At 41.8% G+C, this 21,323-nt stretch overlaps 2 protein-coding genes across 11 annotated transcripts in view; one reads left to right on the forward strand and one right to left on the reverse strand.

Annotated features, from left to right (window-relative positions):
- Nucleotides 1-16,468, reverse strand: part of dnmt3aa (DNA (cytosine-5-)-methyltransferase 3 alpha a) — a 47,624-nt gene extending 31,156 nt beyond the window's left edge. For 3 of the 9 annotated variants that reach the window (XM_061703762.1, XM_061703757.1, XM_061703766.1), the window contains exons 1-5: nucleotides 16,323-16,467; nucleotides 13,582-13,663; nucleotides 12,099-12,263; nucleotides 7,031-7,138; nucleotides 350-467 (exon numbers count right to left, since the gene is read on the reverse strand). In XM_061703762.1, coding sequence (XP_061559746.1) covers nucleotides 350-467; nucleotides 7,031-7,138; nucleotides 12,099-12,167 — 295 coding nt within the window. In that variant the 5' untranslated portion in view covers nucleotides 12,168-12,263; nucleotides 13,582-13,663; nucleotides 16,323-16,467. Of the gene's footprint in view, nucleotides 1-349; nucleotides 468-7,030; nucleotides 7,139-7,268; nucleotides 7,330-12,098; nucleotides 12,264-13,581; nucleotides 13,664-15,073; nucleotides 15,885-15,920; nucleotides 16,096-16,322 lie in introns of those variants that run through there. The other 6 variants (XM_061703765.1, XM_061703764.1, XM_061703763.1 and 3 more) reach the window with 5 other exon arrangements.
- LOC133416713 (heat shock 70 kDa protein 1) lies at nucleotides 15,740-21,049 on the forward strand. Of its 2 annotated transcripts, XM_061703769.1 has the most exons (3): nucleotides 15,740-15,907; nucleotides 18,501-18,674; nucleotides 18,964-21,049. In XM_061703769.1, exon 3 carries the CDS (start codon nucleotides 18,991-18,993, stop codon nucleotides 20,920-20,922), a length of 1,932 nt encoding a protein of 643 aa, XP_061559753.1. In that variant the 5' UTR covers nucleotides 15,740-15,907; nucleotides 18,501-18,674; nucleotides 18,964-18,990; the 3' UTR covers nucleotides 20,923-21,049. The 2 variants fall into 2 exon arrangements, with proteins under 2 accessions (XP_061559753.1, XP_061559752.1); XM_061703768.1 differs by lacking the exon at nucleotides 15,740-15,907 and having other exon boundaries at nucleotides 18,008-18,674.
- The last annotated feature ends 274 nt before the right edge of the window (nucleotides 21,050-21,323 follow it).

A 21,323-nucleotide genomic window follows, 5' to 3' on the forward strand; every position in this document is an offset into this window, starting at 1 on the left:
AATTCAATGCACTCACTTGCATGTTCACTTCGCCTATGTTGTGTGTTTTCAAAGGGGGAAAGGGTGAGTAATTGTTATTTGAGTTTGGTTTTATTGAAGTCTTAATAAGTTTTTTTTTTTTTTTAAGTTTTATGACAGTTAAGAAAGTTAAAGTCTCATTTACAACATTGCCTGGACAGTTATTGGGTAATAAGGTTTTTACGATGACTCCGGCACAGATTATTCTGATTTACATGATTTGTCAGGGGAACGTTTATTTTAAAATACGAAGTGAAATACTGGCAGACTACCTGTGTTGCGTTTTGGAGGTCCACTGTATTACCACATTACTTTGAACTAAAAACAATACCCTTATTCCTGTCGTTATGCTCTAGTTTCCGACGCCCACGTTTCTTGCGAGGGGAGGGGGAGGGCTCCAGCTCCTCCGGTAGAGTTGAGGGGGCAGAGGGGTCAGACGTTGCCATCTCCTGGAAAACAGATGGTGCAATCTGCCTGAGTAACCTGCTGCCGGTCAGGATTCATCAAAAGACATCCTAATTGCACACACACACATCCACAGATGTACATACATTACACTATATAGAGGACATAAAACTCATATATAGAGTTGCTGCAAAACCAGTACACCAATTAGTCTGTCCTTGTTACAAAGCGGAAACATGCATATCCAGCAGCGTGTGTAATAAACACCCACACTGCCATTAACACAATACACACTAGTGAGATAAGAAGGGGAGTAATTTAGGTAATGTAATCATTAATGAGCACACGTGTGGGAAATTCTTGCATTAAACAATAACCAGCGACTAAATGCTATCCAAGTTGCACACATTTTATGCAAGTTGTTTTACTTTAACAATAATATACAACACGATGTAAATATTGTAATCACACAGTACATAAAAAGTGCATGGTTGGAAAAATTAGGCACTTGAGGTCTTCGCGATAAACTAATCTGTAAACCAATGGTTTATTCAGTCGCACCAGGATTAATTGTGCTAAACTGTAATCATTTGGCCTTCTAAAAGGCCAGAAGCAGTTAGTTTTATGTGTGTGTGTCTGTTGCTAAAACCAGATAGGTTTTACAGACGTGTAGTTAAAAAACGAAGGGGAGGTGGTAATGCAAGGCTCCGAGGCTAGTGAGTACTTCAACGCTGGCGAGTACTAACAAGCTGAAAGAGGCTGTAATGAGCAGGTGAGAGGAGACATAAAAAAGGCATAAACGTCGACTAATAGGGCCTCGGGACTACATCAGCTCACACTATAATACGTATTCTCATTGCAGACACGAAGTGGATATATTGCGGTATTAGTGCTAAAACACAGCACATACGCACAATATATTTTCTTGCTAATTGTCGATGCTCCCCAAATGTAGAATAAATATGTGCATGGCAGGGCTATTATTTGCCACTGCATTAAGTTAATGCTGTTAAATTAAATTCTAAAATGACAGAGCTGGGCGCAGACCTTGCTTTAATGGAAATACCAAAATATCCCATTTGTGCAAATGTTAACACACCACCACACAGTCATTCAAACAAAGGTGAATTAAGGTAAGAAGGTTAAATAAATTCACAGAGTAAATACATCAATGCTATTAAAAAATAGACAAACATAACGTTAAAACTAGACAAATTAAACTTATGTAAAAATCCACCACTTGCTGAGCAAAATCAAAATCAAATGTTAAGAGGGAACTTAATTTGAAATAACTTAGCTCAAATGAAGTTAACAAACAGGCAATAAAAAGAATGGATAACTGTAAAATGGTTTGTCATTTGCCTCTAAATTAGTTGAATAGCATCAAGTACTTTGTTGTGAGCACACAGCAATAATTGTTTTAACTCCCTTGAGGGCATTAAAGCTGCATTAAGCAATTTCCCACTTATTAGGAATCATAAACTCAGCAGTAGGTTGTTGAAGCACATGAGCTGATATAGCTAATATTGTAGCAAACAACTGACTACTTACTCATTCAGCAGAAAGAGAGGAACATGGACTTTCCACTGCAGTCATCTGTGAAATGTAAGTACATGGCACATGGCGGGCCTGGTTCCCCAGTTCCTGAAAAATCTCGGGACGTTTGTTTGGATTTCTATATGTTCCGACGGTCTTCCAACTAGCCTCATGGGAAGGCAGATTTTCTTCTAAACCACAGTTACACCCCAAAAGTTTTATTTTTATTGTATTATAATCTACACACTGTTGTGTATACTGTACATTACACTGTTCGATTGCTTGATGCAGCTTTAACATTCAAATCAAAGTAATGTGATTTGCACTATCCAGATATCATCTATTATAATAGCATTCCCAAATTAAGTAGTGTATAGAATTGTCACAAATCCCACACCTGGCTCTATTTTCGTGATTGCCGTAAACCTGATCTGGTGTTGGTAATTTCGTGCACTCTAGCACATCTAAGAGGGACATCTGCGCTGTTGTGGGCTCGATCACAGCCAACTTTGATCGTGTCCATTCAAAGCGGCTCCTCTCATTCCCTCTAAATGCGGCGTGCTAGAAGCGCACTGGCAGTCTTTGAAATGACGGTAGAAGAAATTGATTTGCTCAATTACGGGAGGTCGAATTGCACAGTACGGTACGTTTATATGAAACTGCAAGCAGACCTGCACGAGGCGACGATGTAAAGTTGGCCGGGAGGCGATCACTGATCTGCGCTGTGAAGTGGGTACTTGGAGACCCCCTCCGCACTTGATCGTTCGTGTGCCTCCTATGCCGGCCAGTGGGATGATTAAAGAAAATGCAATGATAATAATAATAATGTAGCGGCACGGTGAATGACTGGTTAGAGCATATGCCTCACAGTTCTGATCCCCCGGCCCCCCACCTGTGTGGAGTTTGCATGTTCTCCCCGTGCCTGCGTGGGTTTCCTCCGGGCACTCCGGTTTCCTCCCACATCCCAAAAAACATGCATGGTAGGTTAATTGAAGACTCTAAATTGCCCGTAGGTGTGAGTGTGAATGGTTGTTTGTTTATATGTGCCCTGTGATTGGCTGGCAACCAGTTCATGGTGTACCCCGCCTCCTGCCCGTCGATAGCTGGGATAGGCTCCAGCACTCTCGCGAACCTTATGAGGATAAGCGGCTCGGAAAACGGATGATGGATGGATGGATAATAATGTGTTCGATGAATTGATTTTTACAATGTTTCAGAGGGCCTGATCCTCGCTGTTCACATATTTTTTGAATGGATTATGTCCGATATCCACCACACGTCCGCTGAGCTCAGAATCTTTCTGCCTGTGCCTATATCAAATTCAACAAAATCGCATTACACCAGTGGTCTACCTAATGCGCCAGACCTAGACGTGGTCCCAGCAGTCATAAGTTTAGACAGACTTTCTGTCACCAAATTGTCACATGCACCGGGCGCATGTCAAAGGGCACAGCTTGTCGCAGACCGGTCTGAACAAATTAGCTAGACTTGCGCTTGCAGGAAAATTAAGATACGCCAGTCTTTGCGCTCCGCCGCTGATGAGCCGACTACGAAAGTATAACCCAAAGGTGTCTCTCACAGCAGTCTAATTACTGTACAATATTAAATGTCCTTTGGTGTAACATATTCCTTTTTGACTCCTTTTGTCTAAGCAACGGAACTTAATATAATACATATATATTCTGAACACAATGCAACAAACAAAAAAGTAATAAAACAAACAGCTTTTAAAATATTTTATAGTCAAAATAAAGTAACTATATGTGGATGTGGTTATTACATGCATATCCACACGAAAAATATTTAAAACATGTTTTGATACCAATGCCTCAATTTCTACTTTGCAAGAATATTTCGTTGGCTTCATATTCTTTTTGTAGTTTCATTAAAATGTAATTTATGGTTCTTTCTTTACAGGTTTCCCAACACTTAGCTCGGGCTAGCTCCTTTGGTCATGCTGACTAAAGAAGGCGTGCCAAGTTGATTTACTAAGTCTACAATTCTTCAGTCATCAGACAGATCTGACTTTTCAACAAGAATAAAATGTAAAGACATTGATTTTCTTTTGTCTAAAACATTTTTATAGTAATCAAAACCAGCCCACCTGCATTTTTTTAACCTTAAAGATAGAGATCTTGAATTGAATCAGTACTTCATCTCACAAACTGACAGTCCTGTTGATCTGGTAGTTTAAAAAACTAAAACATACGTATGTGTCAAATGTGTGTGTGTGCGTGCGTGTGTGTTTTAAACCACTTTCAAAGGTGATTACTAAACAAGCTACAAAACAGAGAAATCACGGTGACACAGTGCATGTTGTGAAGCATTATTTACAGTAACAGCCCACCTACATTTTTTTAACCTTAAAGATAGAGATCTTGAATTTAATCAGTACTTCATCTCACAAACTGTAAATCCTGTTGACAGCTAATATGGCAGCCCCCTGATTTAAAAAACTAAAACATACATGTGTCAAATGTGTGTGTATGTTCTAAACTACTTTCAAAGGTGATTACTAAACAAACTACAACTACAAAACAGAGAAATTACGGTGACACAGTGCATGTTGTGAAGCATTATTTACAGTATTAGTCTTGTGAGAGGGAAACAATACACTGTATGTGGATGAATGTTTTCAAAGAGCCAACAATAAATCACTTGACCTACTTTTGATATAATTGAACATGTATAAATCATACAAATACAAATACAAATTTGATGTAATCGTACTCTTAGTAGGGACAGTTCTCTCAACACATCATCATCAGAAAGATGACTAGTTGAAAGCAGCATTTCCAAACAAACTTGACAGTAAAACCTAATTCACGTCATCTTGTGTAATACTGTCTATGACGTCTCCATACAAATCAAACCAGAGTGTTCGGGGACTCTTACTGTCTAAAGCACAGGCCTCGAATGGAGCACATGTGCATAAAAACACCACATGTTCCACATGTGGCACTTGTAAGAGTGAGAAGGAAGGTGTCCTTTACCCTATGGAATTAAAAGCAAGGAACAGCAGTGACTGAAGAAATGAAAACCCTGACGAGGACCTACTCATCAACAACCCTCATACTTGTGTAAATATTGTATGTTCAGTATATACAGTATATATATGTATATATATATATATGTGAGTGTGTGTGTGTGTGTGTGTGTGTGTGTGTGTTGCGATAAGACAAATGCATTACTTCTATTGGACATATACAGTAAGCCAGAGAAAGACATGATAGGACAGAAAACACCACAGACACCTACATTTCTGTTACAACTACAGTGTAGTAAACTGCAACATTGTTTGTGAAAAACAAACCCACCCTAATCCCGCCCACTTGGTTAGACAGCAAAACATGATCATACCTGCTCCCCTTTACACATGAATGCGCTTGGTGCATTCATGTAAAGTAGACATACTGACAGGTTGGCTCAATCTTTCCTTTTGACCGTGACTGTGTTGACCAGCTGTGTTGATCTAATACACTTCAACCAGTAAATGACACACACACATGCACATGCACGCACACGCACGCACACACACGGACACACACGCACACACGCACACACAACAGACTGTATTCTATGAAATGTATGGTAGAAGGAAATGGGAAAAAGTCATGCTTTTTTTCCACATTAACTGTGGTACACTACTAGAGTATATTTCAACAGATTTTCTCATAAGCAGTACATAAATTACTGTGTACCTCATACAATGGCAGTGGACATTTATTTAGTCAACTGCAAAGAGCACCAGGCATTTAATTATTAGCAGGTGAGGCCATTGTTTGTACAAATGCATTTTTACTATAACACTTTTCACTATAATATCATGATATTGTCCGCAGACATCAAATTGTTGTTTAGTTTTTTTCCCAATCCCGAACTATTTTGCTCAATATTGAAATGTTTGCTAGCATTTGCTCAACAATCACTGTAAAGAAACGTCACTGTAAACTTCAACTTTACAGATGACATTTCCCCTTGCAGTCAGCTATTATTTGTGGTGTGGTGTCTATTAGAGAGGAGGCCACTATTGGAGGATATTTTCTTTTTGAAATAACTCGAGGAGAGACTGACGAAATACACAGGGAATAAAAAGACACATTGGAAACCTTGACATAACATGAGTCTGAAGATGAAATTATTGAGGGAATGCAATGTGGGGGTCTTACACTTGGACTTTGACTATATACTACAGAAGATGATAAGGTTATGTACGAGAGTGAAACAAAAACAGAAAAGGGTGAAACTAATAGCAGCAGTTAAATAAAATATTACATGGGAAAAAGGTGTCAGCTGTTGTGGTCAATAAAACAGTAATACTGTGTTGATGCTTTAGTCCAATATATTTTTGCTTGTAGATGGAGTACACTGGGAATGCTTGATACAAACTTCAGGGTTAGCATGTTTCACTTCACACAGTTCTTTCGGAGCAAAATGTAATATTCACAGTGTAGAGCAAACACGGTAGATGACAGATGCATGCTCTTCTTAGAAGCTCGGCACCAAACTTGACTCACTGCTCAGATCAGCTTTTAACTCAACCTCGCTCCTTTACTGTCACACAATGAAAGGGACCATGCTCCTCTTGTGTCAAAACTAATGTAGCATACAAAGCTACAAGATAGGTTGCGGTGAAAATATTTTATTTCGCTACTACAGTATCCTATACAAGTAGAGGGCAATCAGCAGAAGTTGCAATGGGACGATCACACACAATCAAAGAGAAGAGTAAAGGAACAGTTGTTTCTGCTCTTCCAAACATATTGAGTGTTATAGTTTATGCTCAGCAATGCCAGGAATGCAGGAAATACATCCATGCTAATTACAAGTTTCAACAGGTCCCATGCCAAAGAATGACTACCCAAGTTTGTCAACCAGTGACATGTGCTAATGTGCCGTGAAGCGACCTTTATCAGCTGTATGAGACATGAGATACAGTAGCGTCAACAAGAGGGGACACTGCAGGCCTTAGTAAAGCATTAAAACAGGGTCAAAGAGGTTATTCAGGAGTAACATCTATTTTATAGGCCAAGAGATTGGTACAAGGCTGATGAAAGCAGATTGTACTCACAGGAAGAAACTGTTTGCGTTTCCTGCTTGGACGGCCCACTCGACGCTTGTTTGGAGGGCTTTCCAGAGTCGCCTCCTCTGGACTGTCCTGGTCTGCTCCATCTTCACGCTGGCCAATATAAATAGGTCATGTTAAACACTACAGTAAATAGCTGCGTTGCAAGAATTCTGTTGTTTGCCGTTACTTCCCCTTCTCTATGATAATTTGCTCCTACTGTGTCCATCATTGAATTTCTTACCTGCGCTTGTGCTCTACCAGTTGTGTCTAGTGGTGTGTTTCATGATTTATTTTTCCACTTTCTGCAAAAACATTGTTGAAGCATTGTTGTGTGTACTCATCATTACATGCGTCAACCTTATTTGTCTCTGTTAACTGAAGTTGGTGTACGTAGATAAAACAATTCTTCCGTTCCTGCTCATCTCCTGCCACTGTTTTGCCCTGCTACGTTTGAATCAACAGAAACATACATTTTTGTACACAGAATGCTGATATCTTCATCATACCTTTTTAAACTAAAAAACAAATGTAATTTGACTAAATATGCTTGATTATTTCTAGCCACGTCCTATCTTCGATAGTTGTTTACTGCTGAGTGCAATCTGAATTTGTAAAAAGATTCTAAACCAGTCATTATAGTTTGTTTTTCTGCCATACTTTATATTAACATATTGCATATGGTTCTTTCAGCTGCTGCATGAAGTCTGTCCACTGATCTGTCCAAAATCCAAAATGGGCGCCATAATATGAAGCCTTTGCCACAGTGTTACCCGCTCTGTTTTTCGTATCTTGTGCATTTCATGGTATTTGGTTCTTGGGAACATCCTGCAGCAAAAACTATAGCATGCACATAAATCTGACCTAATTTCAGAGCGGTCTGACCATACAGATGCAAGATAAATTTGATTTCCAATCAAATAATCTCGGTGTGTTGGTCTGACTTTTTAGAAATTCAATTTATTTATATTTTCAGTTAGACTATGGTGTTCACATGAACTCAAGAATCCTGGTATCAATCAGACTAATGCTAAAAATTTAACTCTTGTGGCCAGTAAACATGATGAGCGTTATCAGATTATGTGCTGCCTGCTTTCACGCCAGTGTTTTCTATTAATGTCTTGATCCCTTTCCCTACTTCCACTACTGGCCCCTGTGTTGCAGTGACAGTAGAGTGGTTGCCAAGGTGCAGAAACTGCTTAGCAACTGTCTCCGACAGGACTGCCGTGCTGACTAAAAGGCTCTGGTGTCACTTCCTGAATGATCATTCAGTAGAGCAAACAGCTAGTGCTGGCATGTCTGTCTGGTTGGCTGTCCATATGCCAGTGTCCCGTCTCTCAAGTTGACGGAATATTGGAAGCCTGACAAGAGCAAGGGAAACAGTTGAGTTGTTAAACCTACATATTGAGAAGCCCACTCAACCATGTCAATGTTAGCAAGTGCCAAAGTGCACAAACACACAGACTGGGCAATCTGTTCCTATATCTTTGGTCTATTTCTGACTCATGGCAGGTTATTTCAGGCTGCTGCAGTTGCTAAGCAACCAGACTGCAAGCCAGGCAGGAAGAGGAGGATCCCATCAGCATCAGACAGCCTGTCCTCGTTCTTTCTCTTTCCACATGCACACCTAACTTGTTCTCTCCATTTTCCTTTCTAGCACTGTATTCGGCTCGCTCTCTCTGCCCTCCCGGATTATTTCTGTACTATGTTTCTATTCATGAGTGTGTTTAATTGAGAAAGAAAAAAAGAAACAACAATTATTAGACATTATGTGAATAATTAATCAAGACTTATCTTAAATATGCAGACAAACTACTGTGAATATAAAATACATCGTATAGTTAGTTACCCAAAGATAGCGGGGAAGGCTTTAATTTATACATTATATAATATTACTGGAATATTAGAGTAGTCACTGGTTACTGGTAGAGTAGCCAAAAATTAGACTCAAGTAACGGTACAGTTAATTTACAGTAGAAATATGACTCAGGTAAAAGTAAAAAGTAGTCCTCAGAAATAATGAGGGACATAAGCATAAGTATTCAGTGAAAAAACTATTCAAGTACTGAGTAACTGGTGAGAAACTTCTGATTAATTATTTTTTTAATCAGCGCATGAATGTTACGAGAGTAAAATATGAAATAGGGATGTGCAAATTTAGATACTGCCCCAAAACATCACTATAACTAAATCAATATTTTTCTAATGAATTAAGATAAACTTGGGCAAAATCAGCCAAAATAAATTGTCCGAAATTAACTATTTATTCACACAAGTGAAGCAGCACAGTAGGCTAACCAGGCAGAGCTTGTTAATTGCAGTGTATACAAATACATATAATTCCATTATATTAAACTTCCGCAGGTGGATATAACTGCATTTATCAACAATGCTGACATCGGTTTCTATTTCTCAAAAACAATGTGAGATTTTCCAACTTACATCTTTATTTTCAGTGCTATGCATACATTGCAGATTGATTTTCTTCCAGCTCCTTTTGAAAGCGCACAGCACAGTGCATGTGACTGGCTGGCTCTGTCTGATTGGTAAAATGGAGTCAAACGCCACAAGTCGTTACGTTGGATGGGTAAACTGTGACAGGAAGTCTCTCTGACAAGTCAACATTGATTGCACAATCAATGATGAATATTCAGACATGCAAACACCAAAGGGATGAAAAAGGTGAAAAAAAAATAAACATTTTAGGGGGAGTCTGGGGGGATCCCCCGAGCCCCCGCAGATATTTTTATTTTATTTTAACATAAATTAAGTTATCTGGAAGACTCCATGGAGTTCAATAAGGCAAAAAAAGAAAAATAATTTACACTTATTTACACCGCTCAATGTACACATTTAAGATTAAAATTAAATTTGCCTCATTTATTTGCTTTTTTGTTCTGGCCTCCAGCTTGAGCCAGGCCCATCTCCACCTGCACCTGATGCCTGATGCCTCTTTAAGCAATCATTCTGGAAAAGAATTGACTAAAATCTTTGTCGTTTCATTTAATTTTTCACTATTACCAACTTCAAAGGCTAATCCCAAATGCATCCTCCAAGAAAACATTAAGTACAATATTTTTCTGTTTTTATTGGCCATTTCTGAATTTGAAGTTTGTTCATTTTGTGTTATGACATAATCCTTAACAGCGCTCCGTCGCGTAATACATTTAACATTAACATCAGTAGACTAATTAGATAATTGTAGCCACATTTCCTAATTAATACTAAATGTACTAGCGGATCAGCTCTTGTCGCCGATGTTACGTGTGCTTTGCGGTTCCACTTGGGACCACAACCAGGGCCACGACCCACAGCACCTCAACGTGAAAATACAAAAGACCAGAACATCAATTAAAAAATAATAATTACAAAATAAAATGTGAATGTACAAATTCTGATGTTGCAGTGTGTGCATATGCACAGTCAAAACTACAAAAAAATCATCTGCAATTTACTGCAAGGTGTTTTCTCAAGTTATAAGTGAGCTGAAATATCCACATTTGGGCAGACAGTGCCAGACAAATACTACAATACTGTTGTTTTTGTTCGTCTAAACGTAAACATGAGTAGCGCGCTGTGGCCTTCATGGTAACGACAACCGTCCCCAACATGGCTGCCACGTACGCACGACGATCAGCAGGGTAGGCTTATCTAGTGTGAATACCTATGTCTGGGAAGCCCAATGGAAGACGTTGTGTGAGGTCATGTGACTTTCTTGTGTCGTTTGATTGGTGAACTTGGCTTAAACGTCACTAGCGCTTGGATTGGATGACACAAACAGCGCCCGATGCGGAAGTCGAAGTTGTCGTCTCGCGCACAAAATAGTTGATAAGTAAACAATAATTAATATATAATAGTAGCAAGCGACATTTAGATCCTTGTAACGGAGTAAAGGTACCGTGACTTATTAACAGCAGAAGCGGCGGAGGTTTTTTTCTGGTCTCGTCGACTCCTGTGACTTCGAGCGCACAGGCGGAACCTCAGGCCGCATATTAGTGCGCCGCGGAGTAATATTCACAAGTTTTCAAGTTCTTATCATAGACAGTATACAGTATTAGCAACGTACAACAATTCTGCATATTGCTCGACGGGTCAGTTTAGTAAGCATCAAAGACGGAACTCTGCATGTGTGTTTGGGTTTTTCTTTGTCTTGTGGCTATTTTGTAAAAATAGTGGCGAGTAGAAGAATTTACACCCAAAACTTGAACATTGTCTCTCCCATTTCATATCAGTGCACAAAATCACAGTGCAGGTTCCACTGTCATGCTCTTTTGTCACACTTGACATTTTTGGTCATCATCATTTATTCATTTCATTCATTTATTTATTCATTTTTATCAGCATTTTCATAGCAGTGTTGTGTCACTTATGAGAATTCGGAGTAGTGACAAATAGAACTGCTGAATGTTGCAATACTGAGCAGTTATATCCAAAATATTATAGGGGACAAATTATGGAAAATTTACTTTTCATTTCCCTGGACACAAATAGGTTTCTGCAATGTCAAGGGTGAAATGAGACAAGCAAGTAAATATTTTGTGAGCTTGTTATTTCTGATTTCTTTGTCAGCAAGTCGTTCTGAATTTTACAGATGTGATGTTGTGTTTGGTTGCTGTTACGTCTGCTTCATGCACCAATACATGGATCGGCAACAACGAGTGATGAAGTACTGCCTCTACGAGTGCAAATACAAAGTTTTACGGGCTCTCACTTTTCTCTTTGCTGCTTGAGTGCAAGTAGCCGTTCGCCTCGTCGCAACCCCCTAGCTCCACCCCTGGTTGAAAGACTGTACTCTGTGTTAGCAGACCCCCCAGTAGAAAGGGGACAGAGTGAGAAGTGCTTTATTTGCATGAGATAGGACCACCCCTTCAAAACAATCAGATTTCAGCGAGGACAAAAAAGAGAGTGGAAAGTATTATATAATTTTTGGTATTTTGACAAAGCATGTCACAGACTTTATTAAGACAACTAGGAAGTGTTTTAATTTGTGCATAAAAAAATCATATTCTCCTTTTAAGAATTCAAGCACTTGTAGAGACAGGTAGAATAACAATAAACTATAAATCTTTCTTACCACATCGTTGGAAGTTTTGTTTTCTGGTGTCTGGGGCAGTTCGGTGACTGCAGGACTGTTGGACGGCATGACAAAAGCAACTTTATAAAGTCAAAACTAAAAATGCAGAAAATCAAAGTCCCTCAGAAGCAGCCGGTCACTTAGTCACTCAGTCCTCCCCCTCTCCTAAAAGCAGAGAGAAAACATGCAAAACACACAAATGAATAAAACAGGAAGTTTGCGATGATAAAAAATAGCACAGAGAGTTCAAAGCAGGTGTTGCTGCAATGCATGATGGTCGGCACATGCAACAGAGCAAAAAATATTTCATGTTACACCCGTGAACAGGTTAACTCACATCCAGGTGCCTTCAAAAATAATCAAATTTCATCAGACTATGACTGATGTGCCTATATGAGTGTCGTTTTTATCAGCCAAAAGAGCTTCTTTCTTTCTTCTATTCTTCCATCAAGAGGCAGTTACATCAGTAGTGTGCAATATAGTCACAATTGTGTCCTCTTTTAATCATTTCCAAATACTTCCCTCAACCTCTAATAATGGTGTTTCAGTCAAAGGAATTAACATTAGCCAAGTGCAACATCTAAGTCACCTCATTTAAACTTGACATTTGTACCAGCTCCAGACCTGCTGCTGTGGTGTGTCTTCTGCTATTAAATGCAAGACAACTGTTAACCATGTAGACAAGTAATCACAAGGAATACAAGAATGAATGATTGAATACAAACATAATTAGCGACCACTTTATCAGTTTCCGATGTTGCAAATCTAAAATAATCTTTTCATCACTACTTTATTATTAACTTTCATTTATCATTAGCATTTGCGCAAAGATTATATTCAAAACCAACAGTACGTAACAAGACAAATTTACAGGGGCGGTTATTGATGCTAAGTGTTTGCTACATTGGAGCAAAAAGGGAATACAGCGGAACTCATTATGCTTCTGCTGGCCACAAAGCAATGATGTGGACTATAAACTATGTCAGGACAGGATCAAGGACAAGCATTAAGTACTCAAAAGTGAAACTTTGACAAGTTTTGAGTCAAAACAAAGCACAAGTGACATGGTGTCGGCATACCTACAGGTAAAACAAAGTCCAAGAACTGCAGAAAGTCCAGTGTTTGGCCTGTATCACTTCTTAATTGTGGTGAGCAGAGTCACATTACGAGTGGCTTTATACATCACTTAAATGTATCACCGGCAGTGTATCAAGACGCGTATCACACGAGCCTCAGTAACAGCAATGCAATAAAAAAAAAAAAATTCCATTTAATACAGAGTAGTGTTTAAATTGCAAGTATGTCCCGTAATCGGGCATGAGTGGAGACTGCCAATTTTTACATTGGGCTCTGGGGCACATTTCGATAGTCTATCAATTCCGCCTAGCAACAATTGGCCATGAAAAAGTGAGATGTAACTGTTTTGGGAATCTGAGCTTGTGCCTACTCAAGCATACAATCATTTGCTTGAACTTTATCTCACCTGAGCTGGTGCCTCTGCAAACTCCCATTTCCATCCATCCATTGTCTATAGCACTTGTCCTCATTAGGGGGGTCAGCTGGATCTACGATAACCACATAGCGCATGATCATTTGTTAGAGACTGTTAATTTTTAACTTTCCACTCATCACGTCAGTAAACCCATTTAAAGAGCAGTCAACAATTGCAATAGGAGTGTATGTTCACAAAACACAAACGTATCTGTAATGGATATCTTGTTCAGAGTTGCGGCTGACTTTGGACGAAAACCAAACTACACAAAGGCATGGTTGCCAGTCAGTCACAGGGCACTTAGAGAAATAGGTAACCATTCACACTCACATTCACACCGTCACAGAGTAGGAACTGGACACACACTGCCTGCACCCAAGTCAGACGGGTGAACAACCACAAAACATCCATCCATCCATCCATTTTCTGAGCCGCTTCTCCTCACTAGGGTCGGGGGCGCGCTGGAGCCTATCCCAGCTGTCATCGGGCAGGAGGCGGGGTACACCCTGAACTGGTTGCCAGCCAATCGCAGGGCACATACAAACAGACAAACATTCGCACTCACAGTCACGCCTACGGGCAATTTAGAGTTTCCAATTAATGCATGTTTTTGGGATGTGGGAAGAAACCGGAGTGCCCAGAGAAAACCCACGCAGGCACAGGGAGAACATGCAAACTCCACACAGTCGGTCGGGGCCGGGGATTGAACCCGGGTCCTCAGAACTGTGAGGCTGACGCTCTAACCAGTCGTCCACCGTGCCGCCACCACAAATTATTAGTACATTATTAGTACATTTGTAGATGCTGGAACGTAGCCTAATTTGCTCTGCATTTAGCTGTACTTCCATGCATTTTCTATACACTACATCGTTAGGGTTGCTGACTTTGGGCCAGAGATACATCCTGGAAAGGTCGCCAGCCAATCGCAGGACACATACAGACAAATAATCATTCACATTGATTTCACAAGTCTATAATTAACTTGGCATGCATGTTTTTGGAATGTGGGAGGAAGCCAGATTATCTGGAGAACCCCGAAAGAAGCATGAAAGACCATCTAAACTCCACACAGGAGGACCTAAACCGATTTGAACCCGGGACCTCTCGGCTGCGATACAGACATGCTAACCACTACATACAGCGCTGCCATTTTGGTGGGCTTACGTCATAAATCTGTTGACGTCATGCCAACGTCACGTCATTTCTAATATCTGTACAGTTTGTGTAACACTGCAAGTCAGGAGTGTGATATAGGATCTATCAATGTGAGGCTTTTAATGTGAGGAAGAAAAATCCCTGCATTGAGTTATAAATCCTGCGGTTTATGTGTGACATTCCTACAGTATTGCTGTATTGTGGAGTATGTCACTCCTCACAGTACTGTGGCCTTACGTCAGCCACTGTAAAGATGTCAGGCAGCAGGCCAGTGGAAAACCAAGGGTGGAAACTTTGCAGAAAAGGGTGTACAAAAACCATCACACACCCCAGGGGTCTCACAGCGTAATCTTCAAGCCAACTTCTTCCAAGTGTGTTGGATGCAGGTCTCAGTCATACACACACACATACACACATACCTCATACACCTATAGAAATCGTATGTAACAGAAATTGTTCCAGACGGCTTGCCAGCAGGTTTTTAAATTAGACTCCTGTCAAAGGTCCAAGCACAAGCCTGAACTGGTGGAAGAAGAAATTGTTGCCAGAGGGTGGGGGGTGGGGGGCCTCATTGATAAGTCAAAGTAGGAAGAAGCAGCGAGTGAAAGAAAAGGGACGTACGAATAATTTTCTTTATAATAAAAGCACAGCAGTATTTTTATTTAAGGCCACTGTAATCTTTTTGTGTGTGTGTTATTTCTGCAACTGGATGCTTTTGATGATCTCTAGGTCGTAAATCTAAATAATACTAATATTTTCAGAGATGTTAATGTAAAAGAATGTCTCGAGCTAGAGGACCACTATCAATTCAAGGACATGCTTGAGACAAGAATAAACGAAAGCTCATTGATGATGCACACAAATAACCAAACGGCTTTCTGGCATTTTACAGAGAAATACAGGTTAGATTAAGTTGCGTTTACTCACTGCGTAAAGAAACTTTTATTTTACAAGCGCATGCCGGAAATGCAGTTGAGTCCTTATGCTAACATGACATAATCCATTTTATGACAATTAATATTAGGAGCGACCTCGCGCGGCCTTCAGCGGGTGAATTGTCAAAAAAGAGAGGGGAAAAAAGAAAAAAAAACAGCATCTAATCCCGAAGACGGTCACAAACACGGGCTTGTGTGTGTACCGACGATAAGATTTGCTAGGTCAGGTAAAACACTCACAAACACACACGCATGCACACTTGGACAGAATGCACCCGTTCACCCCGGAGGCGCGTCCCCGTGTGCTCGCCCGCCCGTCGCGGAGGAGTCGACGGTTCGCCTCGCCGATGTGTTTCTGCCGCTGCCTTAAAAGCGTTCCGGTTTAATGTTACCTAGCCCCGTCGCCGGGAGGCGGTTTACTGTCAGTTGCAATATGTTAGCATTACACGCCCCCCCCCCCCCCCCCATATTTGATTTGACATTCCTCCCACCCTCCAAAAAAAAAAAAAAAAAACTCCCAAGTTCACTCTGAGGCTTCGCGCACAGCTCCAGCCCTCAGCCGTTTCGTTGCAATGACTATCATCGCTGTTTGGGTTTGAAACCCAAACAGCTGCGACCCCAAAATGTAATCTTTGTATTTACCGTATCGTCCGACCCTGACGGCCGTCGTTTTCCCCTCCTCGCGTTCACTCCCGACCTCTCTCTCTCTCTCTCTCTCTCTCTCTCTCTCTCTCTCCCTCCCTCCCTCGCGCTCTACCGGGTCTTCTCCGTCCGCTGCTGTCTCGCGCTCTCCCCGCCTGCTTCCGCCTCTCTCTCTCTCTCTCTCTCTCTCTCTCTCTCTCTCTCTCCCTCTCTCTCTTTCTCTCGCTCTGTCATTAGCCGCAGAAGCTGCAACACCGGCGATGTCTCCGCGGGGTCCTAAAGCCTACACATGATTGCCGTCCTCATTTTGTTTTTGTGTGATTGACTGTTCCGTTCAATAAAAAGCTGAAAGTACATCAACGACTTTGGATGTCATTATAGTACCTCAATGGGGCATATGTAAAATCAAAGAAACAGCCAAGCTGCGGCTCATAACTCATAAAATCCGGAAATTGAGGTGAGGGTTGGACCGATTATCGATTATCATCGCCGATAATCGGCATTTTGACTCATTTTGAGCCAAATTTAGTCCGCTAGTGAATAAGAAATGAATTTAAAACCAGCTAAACTTCGGGGTTCCATTTGTTTTTTGTTTTTTTTAATTTTTTTTAAAAGAGATGCTGCTGATCCTGGAAACAACTAGCACTTTTTGTTTTTGTTTTAAATAAAAACATTGATAAGTGAAAGATGAAGATTTACTTTATATTGAAATTTTGGAAGAAAAAAATTTCCTATAGAAAACTTGTGGGTGCTATTTATTTATTTTTAGCTAACTTTATAAGACATGCTGCTGAACCTAGGAGCTCCCTGTACTTTTTGTTAGAATTTTAAAACAAAGATTTCTCTTGTCTATGATTTAAAAAAGAAAACTTTAACATGTCGCAAATCCAAAATGTTGTTTATTGATCATATGATTAAAGGCATTTAAATAAATTTAAGTGTTTGAGTTTGGAGTTCATATTCAAAACTTTGACGCTGGCATAGATAGATTAATGTTGCTATATTTTGAATTCATAAATAATAATTTTCCGACAAATTAAGTAGAATTAGTTAATTTCCTTCTTTTGCACTACCGGCTGACCCTTTTCACAAAAGCAATATTTTCACAGAGTTTGGGAGCCCTGCACTTGTTTCTCGTCAACAAGGCGGTAATAGCAGACAATGTATGTTACTTATGTGCAGTCTACTCTAATTTTGCCTCTTAAATGCAATTTCCTTTTCCATGAAAGTTGGAGGCTCTTCTTCATTTGTCTCATCATCTGGCGTTCTCCCGTTTCCAAAGAAGCATTTAAAAAACAATGTTTTTTTCTTTTTTTTCTTGCTAGCTTGTGGGGTTCCTTTTTCACTATCATATCACGTGAGCAAGACAAGCGGTTTGACTTGTGTACATAAGCACAGACGGATTCACCTGATTTTCCAAATAAAACTTCTTTCAGACTCTGATGAGCTATAAAATGTTTTTGTTCAGTGTTGCTGATAATCATTAATTTTACTTTTACCTTTATTGAATAACACAGGGCGGCACGGTGGACGACTGGTTAGAGTGTCAGCCTCACAGTTCTGAGGACCGGGGTTCAAATCCCGGCCCCGCCTGTGTGGAGTTTGCATGTTCTCCCCGTGCCTGCGTGGGTTTTCTCCGGGCACTCCGGTTTCCTCCCACATCCCAAAAACATGCGTGAATTGGAGCCTCTAAATTGCCCGTAGGTGTGACTGTGAGTGCGAATGGTTGTTTGTTCGTATGTGCCCTGCGATTGGCTGGCAACCAGTTCAGGGTGTACCCCGCCTCTTGCCCGATGATAGCTGGGATAGGCTCCAGCACGCCCGCGACCCTAGTGAGGAGAAGCGGCTCATAAAATGGATGGATGGATGAATAACACATAATTGTGTAAGTTTGAACATTTCATTGAATGATGTCAAATTAATAAAATATACACCACAACATTTGATAAACACTTTCAAAACCATCTCTTAAATAAATGACGTCATCCACAACAATTTTTATCTCGCGTCTTGACTAGTTCTCGCTTCATCTCCACGATTCCAGAGCGTTCGAGATGAAGCCCACGTTAATAGTCAGTGTTGTGATTTGTTATTGCCTTCACAATAAGAGCAAATGTGGTTTATCTGCGCTACCATGGACCGAAATCTACTCCCGTGTTTCTGTTTTATTTTGAAAAGTCATACAGGAACTTGCTGTTGTTGGTACCATCCCTGACGAAACTTCTGGAAGTGTCCAGAGTGACAGTTCGGCTGATATAAAAGCAGCTGAGGGACAGCCAGATATCAGAGCAAGAACAAGAGCCACAAGAGAAGATCCACAAGATCCAAAGACCTCACAGAGCACTTTCAAGTGTAAGTTGGCCCTTTTATTCCATATAATACACACTTTACTCATACTATCTAGTATCTATGCATTGAAATTAACTTCCCCATGTATTTGATTACATCATATTGAATGCCTTTTGTTGCTGGGATGTTGAACATATTGTAATGTTTAACATGCCGTGTTGTTGTCATGTTGAACATGCATGTTAGGTGTATTGAAGACTTTTGATTGGCCACAGTTCTATATATGTATGTGCCTGCAATTGGCTGGGTGAATGATGTTTAATGTGTTGCTGTGATGTTGTTCCCCTCACAGAAGCATCTTGACAGTCAAACAAACAAAATGGCATCAGCAAAAGGTGTCGCCATCGGCATCGACCTGGGCACCACGTATTCCTGCGTGGGTGTTTTCCAGCACGGCAAAGTAGAGATCATCGCCAACGACCAAGGCAACAGAACCACGCCCAGCTACGTGGCATTCACCGACACCGAGAGGCTCATCGGCGACGCCGCCAAGAACCAGGTGGCGTTGAACCCCAGCAACACTGTGTTTGACGCCAAGCGACTGATCGGAAGAAGGTTTGATGATCCGGTGGTGCAAGCGGACATTAAGCACTGGTCCTTCAAGGTGGTCGCCGATGGAGGCAAGGCCAAAATCCAGGTGCAACACAAAGGCGAGGACAAGTCCTTCTACCCAGAGGAGATCTCCTCCATGGTGCTGGTTAAAATGAAGGAGACGGCCGAAGCCTACCTGGGTCAGCAGGTGTCCAGTGCCGTGGTCACGGTCCCTGCCTACTTTAACGACTCTCAGCGGCAGGCCACCAAAGACGCAGGCGTCATCGCGGGACTGAACATCCTAAGAATCATCAATGAGCCCACAGCGGCCGCCATCGCCTACGGTCTGGACAAAGGCAAGTCGGGAGAACGCAACATCCTCATCTTTGACCTGGGTGGCGGCACCTTCGACGTGTCCATCCTCACCATCGAGGGTGGCATCTTCGAGGTCAAAGCCACCGCCGGAGACACGCATTTGGGCGGAGAGGACTTTGACAACCGCATGGTGGAGCACTTTGTGGCCGAGTTCAAGAGGAAGCACAAGAAGGACATCAGCCAGAACAAGAGGGCCTTGAGGAGGCTGCGCACCGCCTGTGAGCGGGCCAAGAGAACGCTGTCCTCCAGCTCCCAGGCCAACATCGAGATCGACTCCCTCTTTGAGGGCGTCGACTTCTACACCTCCATCACCAGAGCTCGCTTTGAGGAGCTGTGCTCCGACCTGTTTAGGGGAACTCTGGAGCCGGTAGAGAAAGCCCTGAGGGACGCCAAGATGGACAAGGGCCAGATCCACGACGTGGTCCTGGTCGGCGGCTCCACGCGTATTCCCAGAATCCAGAAGCTCCTCCAGGACTTCTTCAACGGCAGGGAGCTGAACAAGAGCATTAACCCCGACGAGGCGGTGGCTTACGGCGCCGCCGTCCAGGCCGCCATCCTCACGGGGGACACCTCGGGCAACGTCCAGGACCTGCTGCTGCTGGACGTGGCGCCTCTCTCGCTGGGCATCGAGACCGCTGGAGGAGTTATGACGGCGCTCATCAAACGCAACACCACCATCCCCACCAAGCAGACGCAGATCTTCAGCACCTACTCCGACAACCAGCCCGGCGTCCTCATCCAGGTCTTGGAGGGCGAGAGAGCCATGACCAAGGACAACAACCTGCTGGGAACGTTTGAGCTGAGCGGAATCCCGCCAGCTCCCCGAGGCGTGCCACAGATCGAGGTCACCTTCGACGTGGACGCCAACGGCATCTTGAATGTTTCGGCGGTGGACAAAAGCACCGGCAAAGAGAACAAGATCACCATCACCAATGACAAAGGTCGTTTGAGCAGAGAGGACATCGGGAAGATGGTGGACGATGCCCAAAAGTACAAAGCTGAGGATGAACTGCAGCGGGACAAGATCGCCGCCAAGAATGCTCTGGAGTCCCACGCCTTTAACGTAAAGAGCAGCGTGCAGGACGAGAAGCTGGCGGCCAAGTTGAGCGAGGAGGACATGAAGAAGATGATGGACAAGTGCAATGAGACCCTCAGCTGGCTGGAGAACAACCAGCTGGCAGACAAAGATGAGTTCCAACACAAGCAAAAGGAGCTGGAACGAGTGTGTCAGCCAATCATCAGCAAGTTGTATCAGGGGGTGGGGCCTGCGCAAGGCTGCAGGGCGCAGGCCCAGGCCGGCGCCCAATCCGGTGCCCAGGGGCCCACTATTGAAGAGGTGGACTGAGGACTTTTCTTGCATCTCAGAGTTGAAGACGAATTTTAAAATGTTACTATTTAAAATGTTTAAACTATAATTGTGTTTACTTTGTCATGTACCTAATTAATTTGGTAAATAAATTCTTTCAGTTTGACGTGTCCATACAACAATCTTTGTCTATGTATCAATGCATCAATCAAACTTTCTAGCTACATTTTATCTTCTAACTGTATGGTAGTTATTGTTTTTTCAATAACAGTAAGATGGATTTGAAGACAGAATAATGTCAACACAATATCATATATTATGGTATGTCACCCAAAATCGAGCTACCTTGTTCAACTATTGATGCCACCTTTAGTGACTGGTCGAAAAAACAAAATACTCTTCCACCATCCAGTTTTTAAGATTCCACCCGGGGAGGGGGA

Source organism: Phycodurus eques, chromosome 18 (assembly GCF_024500275.1).
Source record: "Phycodurus eques isolate BA_2022a chromosome 18, UOR_Pequ_1.1, whole genome shotgun sequence".
NCBI lineage: Eukaryota > Metazoa > Chordata > Actinopteri > Syngnathiformes > Syngnathidae > Phycodurus > Phycodurus eques.

What these genes read in the sequence shown, in the direction of transcription:
- LOC133416713 (XM_061703769.1), top strand. Translation starts at nt 18,991, where the DNA reads ATGGCATCAGCAAAAGGTGTCGCCATCGGCATCGACCTGGGCACCACG.